Source organism: Pseudophryne corroboree, chromosome 5 (genome assembly GCF_028390025.1).
Source record: "Pseudophryne corroboree isolate aPseCor3 chromosome 5, aPseCor3.hap2, whole genome shotgun sequence".
NCBI lineage: Eukaryota > Metazoa > Chordata > Amphibia > Anura > Myobatrachidae > Pseudophryne > Pseudophryne corroboree.
This window is the reverse complement of record NC_086448.1, coordinates 195,127,745-195,136,648: the sequence shown is the minus strand read 5'-3', so window position 1 is coordinate 195,136,648 and position 8,904 is coordinate 195,127,745. Positions and strand designations below refer to the sequence as shown.

Here is an 8,904-nt window from a genome sequence, read left to right as displayed (position 1 = left end):
TATGTATTGATGATATAAATATGCATACAAGTTTTAGCTATACTTTAGTTTTTTTTTATATATATATTTAATGCTAGTGCTTTTATACCGGGATTGCCCTTCTACCTATAGGAAATCCGTTATGTAATACAATGTACGGCCTTTCTTTGACCTCACGCTTTGTGATGCTTTTTTGTTTTTTTCTTGTTCGTTTTCAAGACTTACAAGCTAACCTATGCCATCATTAACATGCGTTGAATAGCTTAGATGTTAAATTATCCCTGTCTTTGAAGTTGTTTTATAATCCTCTGCTGTATAACGTGTTCCTTTAGATATAATTTTAGATAGTGAAACCAGTTTGTTGTTATGCTAATGATGTTTAACACATTAAAGTACAGTCCGAACCATCTGGTTTACCTAGCCTCTAACTTCCATAAACAAAGCACAGTAGAAGTGGTAATGGGGTGAAAAAAGCTCCACTTTTACTTTGAAGTCAGCGGCACCTTCCTTAACAAGGTTACTGTAGCTTAGTGACGCAACGGTTGGTTACCAATTGCGTATTGACGCTATATCTTGTTGTCTTAATGACCAATTAACATGCCCAGAAATATAATATCGTTATGGCAAATATATATAATGGACCCTGTAACTAAACACCAACACGTTTTAAACAATATTCCCTAAAAGTGGATTGTTTCTATTATACTGGGTTAAATTGGATCAAATGAGTGAAGTGGAAAATGCTCTTTTAACCACCAACCACTGTGAGATCCTATGTTTATGTGGGTTGATGTGAGGAAAGACTTGCTGAAGACAAGCTGCACATTTTTATCAGTCTTCTCTGTTTACACATGTCACCATTCAGCTCGAGGTGAATAGTTCACAAGTTCTTGAACCAAAATGCTTCTGTAGGTGGCACTTTGGGAGAATCTGCAAGAAATATTAAAAAGCCTGATCCAAGTATTGTTAATTATTCTGCTCTTTTATATTTCATTATCTTGCGGAAGGTATGACATTTGTTTTGGAATAATAACATGTTGCATATATGGTTAAGAAAACATTTCTAACAGTTATGATACAGATCTGTTACATATTATATGAATAAACTAGAAGGAAAATTGAAAGCAATTTAACAAGTTTATTTGTTATTGATAACCCGTAATTTATTAACATTGAACTGCCCCAACACACTTATCGTAGGACCATATTTTTCTGTATCGAAATATATAGGAATCACAAATTACAACTGATAAAACTCAGTGTATATGGATACAACAAATCATTGTGTATCATGCACAGACTCATAAGGGAATGACATCATGTACAGAATATTTGGCAATAAACAATAAACATAGCAACACTTAAAATACCGAATCTGTGGTGTAATGTGGTACAATGGGATTGCAACTGTGTGGCAAAACTTTAATAAACAAAATACATTTCAATTGACAATATTAATGGAGATTTGATAGACTATTAAAGATAAAAACTTTTTTTTTACTTTTGCCATAACAAATTTAATATCCATTCCACTATGTCATACATGATCATTATTTAGAATTTCAGCACACAAAAAAAATCTAAGATAAATCTCTGGATGAAAATATTTACAAACTTTTAACATATAGTCAGAAAACACATTTAAATTAAACTTAATAAGTCTTTCAACTCGTGTAAACTTTTTTGGCTTCTCTATAGTGCATCACAATATATGAGCTTTTGGAACCAATTGAGAGAAGAAGAAGAAGAAGAAGAAGAAGAAGAAGAAGAAGAAGAAGAAGAAGAAGAAGAAGAAGAAGAAGAAGAAGAAGAAGAAGAAGAAGAAGAAGAAGAAGAAGAAGAAGAAGAAGAAGAAGAAGAAGAAGAAGAAGAAGAAGAAGAAGAAGAAGAAGAAGAAGAAGAAGAAGAAGAAGAAGAAGAAGAAGAAGAAGAAGAAGAAGAAGAAGAAGAAGAAGAAGAAGAAGAAGAAGAAGAAGAAGAAGAAGAAGAAGAAGAAGAAGAAGAAGAAGAAGAAGAAGAAGAAGAAGAAGAAGAAGAAGAAGAAGAAGAAGAAGAAGAAGAAGAAGAAGAAGAAGAAGAAGAAGAAGAAGAAGAAGAAGGTCCTGTAGACATATCTCCAGGTAGATCCCCACAGCCAGCAGCTCATAAAGCAGCAGGTAGTCATTTGTACACATGGCAATACTGATACTGGGTTCTATTTTGGTCTCTTGGCTCAAAACACAGAATGGTTGAAGAACATGTTGTGCAAAGAAAAGTCTAATGTCAAGAGGCATTTCACATACATAGAGAATTGGGGAAATGACTTGGCTATCTGTTGTTCTTTAGTTGGAGGAGTTATGGTGCTCAGAGGTAGAGGAAGCAGGAGAAGGGACACAGGGTGAGGTACTTGATTTGTCTGACATCTCTTCTGACTTCTCATCACTTCCAGTGCTGGCTGAGGGGGATATTGGCAGGAGTCCCTCTTTCTCCCTTTTTTTCTGTTTCATCCTTCTATTTTGGAACCAGATCTTCACCTGGGTCTCATTAAGCTGTAAAGCAGCTGCTATCTCCACCCTTCTTGCTCTGGTTAGGTACTTGTTGAAGTGAAATTCCTTCTCCAATTCTGTCAGCTGCTTGGTGGTAAAGTTGGTTCTCACTGTGTTGGGCTGCCCAGCATAGCCATACTCTCCAGCCTTACCTGCAAGACACAAAGACAAGTCAGGTGTTAGTCACTCTACTTTCAATATCATTGGCCATGTTGTAACACATGGGTCTGTTTTCTGGCAATTCAAGTACATAAGGAAGTTATTATTGTATCATTGTGGAAGTCTCTAGCAGCAACATGTATTATTATTGTTACCTGCAGACACATACACCTCTAAATGATGCAATATAGTAGTATATGGTAAAGATACAGAGCCTACACAGAAATTGGATAAAGAGCAGAAACCCTTGGTTTTATTATACCTTACCTGTTTTAGGGGGGTTTCGTTTCACTTTCATCCAGTCAAAGGTCTGCGTTGGAGGTGATGTGTCAGCAGAGGGTGAGCGACAGGCTTCCTGGTGGCTGAGGTGAATGCTGGTCACATTGTTACTATTACTATAGCTGGCTATGGAGAGGTTCTGCTGCTCTGGTCCATATGAGTGGTGGATGTAGTGTGCTGACCCTGTGCCATCCACATAGCTCTGGTGCTGATGGTGCTGGAGCACTGAAGAAGCAATGTTCCCAGTGTACACAGCAGTGGGGAACCCTGTGCTGACATCAGTTTCCTGGTTTATGGGGAAGTGAGAGTAGCTGGCGCTAAAGTTCTGCATGCCATAGCCTGCAGCGCAGCTCGGATGGGAGTAGGACATGCCAAGGTTGCTGTGGGGCTGGAAGGCTGCAGCTTGGTGGGGATGGTGGAGGTGGTGGTGAGTACTTATCTGCACCCCCCTTCCCACCATAAAGCGATCATCGTTGCTGCAGCTGCTTGCGCTGACTGCGCAGGACTGGAAAGTTGTAAGTCCATGGTCAGAGTGGAAGGCTCTAGGTGTGCAGCTGCCAGCAGCTTCCCCGCTAATCACAGCTGGGTAATCTAAGAAGGAACTCATCCTCGCATGGTCCATCTATCACTGGGTGCCCAGCTCCCCTCTCCCTCCATAGGGCCAGCAGCAGCAGTAGAGAATCATAAGCATGTACAGTGTGCTGTCGTCACGTGGCCACGCCAGCCAATGGCCGCTCAGCATGAGAAAGTTTCAGTGTTGTGGCTGCTGGAGGATCGTCCTCACTCGCAGAGACACAGACTGAGGCACACACACAGGAGGCACTCAGCCAGGTGACGCTCACACCGGCCGGCCATGCACAGTCTGGGGCACACACCGGGGAGCAGCGCCCTGTGAGGAGGAGCACTGGCGTCTGGTGAGTGACAGTACTCCAATACCAGCAGATCGGCTCTACTGCATTATACTTATTATACGCGTATTACACACATTCACATTTCACCTGAATGACAGAGGAGCGACGCCTGTGATGCCAGTGTGACACTGTGACCGATTTTCTTCTTCATTGCACAACACTCCTGTGATTTATATACAGTGGTATGTATACACGGTGCATTCCAATGCTGCAGTATGTATATGTATAGCAAACCGCATGGTCAAAATATTAGATAGATAGATGATAGATAGATAGATAGATAGATAGATAGATAGATAGATAGATAGATAGATAGATAGATAGATAGATAGATAGATAGATAGACTGAGTGTTTGATAACCATATGCATATTACAACGTGTGTAATACATACCCACGTCATGACACTGTACACTAATATGTAATGTTTTAAAAAGCTGTATACAAAGCGCCATGCTGTATCATTACTCATATACTGCAGTTTGCTTCAATATTGTCATATACTGTAGTTTGCTTCAATCTCTCTCTCTCTCTCTCTCTCTCTCTCTCTCTCTCTCTCTCACACACACACACACACACACACACACACACACACACACCACACCATCATCATCTCTCTCTCTCTCTCTCTCCTCTCTCTCTCTCTCTCTCTCTCTCTCTCTCTTTCTCTCGTCTTCCTGTTTTCCTATCCCATTCTCACTCTCTCGTCACCTATTACACTGCTCTGTCTGTCTGTCTGTCTGTCTGTCTGTCTGTCTGTCTCTCCCTCCCTTTCTCATATCCATCTCCATCTATTGCACTGTTTTCCCTCTCACTCCTCTCTCTCTCTCTCTCTCTCTCTCTCTCTCTCTCTCTCTCTCTCTCTCTCTCTCTTGGGATTAGGTGAAAACCGGAACACCCTTTTTTTCTCTCCTATCAACCCATCTCATACTCTCTATCTCTCCCATCTATTGCACTGTTCCACTAACTCCTCCTTCCCCATTCTCTCTCTCTCTCTCTCTCTCTCTCTCTCTCTCTCTCTCTCTCTCTCTCTCTCTCTCTCTCTCGTCCCTGTCACCCCTCCTCTTTATGCCCCCTCCCACTCATTCTGTGATGAACACGGAAGCTGCAGCCAGCACTGGTGGAGTCCTGGGACTGATTCCTGCTACATGTTGTCCCCATAGCAACGACACGCTCTTCTGTTCTTGCTTCTAGCCCTGACTGCTTCATCATCTCATAGGGCGTTTCACACCCTACATTTCGCAAGGAGAACAATGTAAATAGGTTATCTTATAATGGGATACGGTAATTAGGTCGACAGCACTTAGGTCGACCACTATTTGTTGACATGCATTATGTCGACATGATCACTAGGTTGACATGGTCAATAGGTCAGCATGTACTAGGTCGGCATGGAAAAAGGCTGACATGGCTTTTTCACTTTTTATTTGTTTGTTTTTTTACTTTTTCATACTTTACGATCCAAGTGGACTACAATTGGAAATAGTAACCTGTGCTGAGCGCAGCGGTAGTGGAGCGAGACACCTTGCCCGAAGCATGGCGAGCAAAGCGAGCCATGCGAGGGGACACTGTGCACTAATTGGGGTTCCCCGTCACTTAACATTGAAAATGACACCAAAAACAGTAAAAAAAAAAAACTCATGATGACATTTTTACATGTCGACCTAGTACATGTCAACCTAGTGACCATGTTGACCTAGTGACCATGGGGACTTGCTGCATGTCGACCAATAGTGGTCGACCTAATGACTGTCTACCTAATGACCCATACCCCTTATAATTAGGGACTTTACCAAATTGTGACTATTCAGTGATTATATATATAGGATCTATAGTAGTTAGGTCCCAAGAAAGTCAACGGGTAAATAAGCTAAATAATAGTGACACTATAAGGGAAATAATAAAGGGGTCTCATGGAAACAATATACATAGTAATTGGTCATACTCACCATACATTATTATTTTATTTTATTCTTTTTTGGGGGGAAAGTGGTTCCCTTAGTTAGAGGACCCAGTGGTCGTGTTTTTTCAAGACACTCACATTTTTCCTGTAGAAATCTTTTTTAGAAGAATTTCCGTCTGAGCTGCTCAGCTGTGAATAGGGGGTTACTGTATCTGCACTTGGAGGTAACATAGCCAGAAAAGCGCACTTCATGGCAAATACATACTGCAGCAAGTGCAGAATCAATACAAACACTGGGGGCGCTCAAGCAACTACAGAGCAGGGTCCTATGGTGGCTGGTGCTCCTGAATGCCACTCCAAACATGTTTATATGCTTTATCTAGGGCTAACAAAGAAAGTGAGGAAAGGTATGCCTTTGTATAACAATGGGTATGGGGTCATACTCACAATGCTCCTTTCCCAATCACCCAGCCTCCAGATTAACCAAATCAGTGGGAATAGATAAGCATTATCTAATGTGTCCTGAAAGGAAATGTGTGATGTGATTTCCACTGTGTACATTTCTCTTAATGGGAATGTCCCAGTGGAATCCCTACCATTATCATTGTGTGTACTTGGATATATAGTCATATTTACAGACATAATTAATTTAGAGCCATAAGTAAATAGCTATAACTAAATATACATTTACCTGCAGCCCTCAGCAGTTTTACACTCTGTGACCCTGTGGAAGTTGTCTCTTTCTCACACTGCCCTACTCATACCTCTGAAGTAACATACTGATCAAAATTATCATCATTACTTTCAAGTACAATGAGGCTGGACTTTAAAATCTAGAACACACACTATAAATATACACAACGTAAAAGGGCTTGCATGTAGAGCATCATAGGAGTTGTTATTCTACCGCATCTGGTGGCCCAATCCAGTCCCTATACTCTTACAGGGTTGGGTATGTGACCACCGGTCACCATACAGATGCTGGGGTCCCAGCATCGAGGTGGCTGGCAGGAGGGGGGGGGGGTGCCACAAGCCCCTTGCAGACTCTGGGTGTTGTGGGAATAGTCCCTGTCGGGGTTGTAAGGGAGCGGGATGTAGCGGGAGGTATTGTGAGACCGCCGGTCGCATAACTACATCCCCCTTTATAAGGTTGATCCAAAGATTATGGCCTAGATGCATCATCGCTTGGAGAGTGATAAAATGGAGAGAGAAAAAGTAGCAGCCACTCAGCTCTGTTACTGTCTGTGTTTGGAAAATTACTGGTACATTTTCTTTCTCCATTATGGGGTCTCTTCATGTAAAAAATGAAAAATTAATTGCTACTTATCTTTGCGCATTGAGCTTCCCTACCGTCTCCGCACTGAAGTTCAGGTTGCGCCATCCGCAGATGGTGATCCTGAACTTCATGGAGAAGCGGAAAGCAAGATTTCCATTCCTTAAATTATGGTGTGATTCAGCCGCGGAGCGGGGGTGTTGCTGGAGAAGTCAGGGACTTCAACACGGTAACCTGCTCCGTGAATAGCACGAAGCAGAGAAAAGAACTGTTTTCTGCAAAGGGTTCACCTTTATCACTTTCCAAGCGATGATGCATCTCGCCCATGTTTGCAAATGAAGCATAGTGGAACTATTATTTATTTATTACCAGTTATTTGTTTGGTGCACCCATATTCCGCAGTGCTTTACAGAGAATATTTCACCATTCACATCAGTCCCTGCCACAGTGGAGTTTACAATCTATATTCCCTACCACATGTACATACATGCACACACATTCATGCTAGGGTTAATTCTATTTTTATTTTTTATTTTTTGGGGTGGGGGAAAATTTACCTACCAGTATATTTTTGTATTGTGGGAAGAAACCAGAGTACCCAGAGGAAACCCAAGCAGCATGAGAGAATATAAAAACTCCACACAGAGCAATGGTTGGATATTAACCCATGACCTAATTGCTGTGAAGCAGTAATGCTAACCATTACACCATCTGTGCTGCCCTATTTATTTATATATTTATTACCAGTTATTTATATAGCACACACATATTCCACAGGGCTTTACAGAGAAAATGTCACCATTCACATCAGTCCCTGCCCCAGTGGAGCTTGCAATCTATATTTCCTACCACATATACACACAGACACATTCATGCTAGTATTAATTTTGCCAGAAGCCAATTAACCTACCAGTATATTGTTTGGATTGTGTGAGGAAACCAGAGCACCTGGCGGACACCCACGCAAGCAGTATTTTTGAAAAATGTCAGGAAAAAGGTGGTACAGTATTGTTGGCACAAGTTGATTGAAAGCTGGTATAGCTAGCAATGGGCAATGCTACTTTGCATGTAAACCAGTTCTACATTTCCCAAAAAATTAGTTTTATATACAGATTCATGACAATGGCCCTCATTCCGAGTTGATCGCTAGCTGCTATTGTTCGCAGCGCGGCGATTAGTTGAAAAAGCGGCATTTCTGCGCATGCGTACGGGCCGCAGTGCGCACGAGCGAAGTACTTTCACACAAAACTATGCAGTTTTACACAAGGTCGAGCGACACTTTTCTGTTGCTCTGTTGATCGGTGAGTGACAGGAAGTGGGTGTTTCTGGGTGGTAACTGGCCATTTTCAGGGAGTGTGCAAAAAAATGCAGGCGTGTCAGGTAAAAACGCAGGCGTGCCTGGGGAAACGGGGGAGTGGCTGGCCGAACGCAGGGCGTGTTTGTGACGTCAAAGGAGGAACTAAACTGACTGAAGTGATCGCAAGGTAGGAATAGGTTTGGAGCTGCTCAGAAACTGCATGAAAATTTTCACTTCTGCTAACCTTTCGTTTGCACTTCTGCTAAGCTAAGATACACTCCCAGAGGGCTGCGGCCTAGCGTTTGCACCAGAGCTGGATTAAGGCCCCGGGAGGCCTGGGGTACTAAAGAGCAGGGGGCCCCCATGGACTAAAAAACTAATAATATATATATATATATATATATATATATATATCGCTAAGAATCCCTCCTCCTTCAGTTCAGCATGCGGCGCGCCAATGACTGAGCCGCAGGCTTGCTGAGCCGGACAACAATTGGACAGCTGAGCCGTCGCTCAGCTGCCCTGACTACACCTGTTAGAGCACTCTTCTTAGAGCTGTAGTCAGCGCAGCTGAGCGAC

The 8,904-nt window shown here is 42.2% G+C and overlaps 1 protein-coding gene across 1 annotated transcript; it reads right to left on the bottom strand.

Annotated features, from left to right (window-relative positions):
- Positions 1-2,019: 2,019 nt before the first annotated feature.
- On the bottom strand, positions 2,020-3,736 carry HOXA1 (homeobox A1). The gene is made up of 2 exons (XM_063921991.1): positions 2,931-3,736; positions 2,020-2,656 (listed from the first exon to the last, which is right to left on the bottom strand). Exons 1-2 carry the CDS (start codon positions 3,562-3,564, stop codon positions 2,301-2,303), a joined length of 990 nt encoding a protein of 329 aa, XP_063778061.1. The 5' UTR covers positions 3,565-3,736; the 3' UTR covers positions 2,020-2,300.
- Positions 3,737-8,904: the final 5,168 nt, after the last annotated feature.

Bases quoted from the DNA above. Each gene is read 5' to 3' on its own strand.
- HOXA1 (XM_063921991.1), bottom strand. From the start codon at position 3,564: ATGGACCATGCGAGGATGAGTTCCTTCTTAGATTACCCAGCTGTGATT. The intron at 2,657-2,930 runs GTAAGGTATAAT...TGTGTCTTGCAG, and splicing joins ACGAAACCCCCCTAAAACAG to GTAAGGCTGGAGAGTATGGC.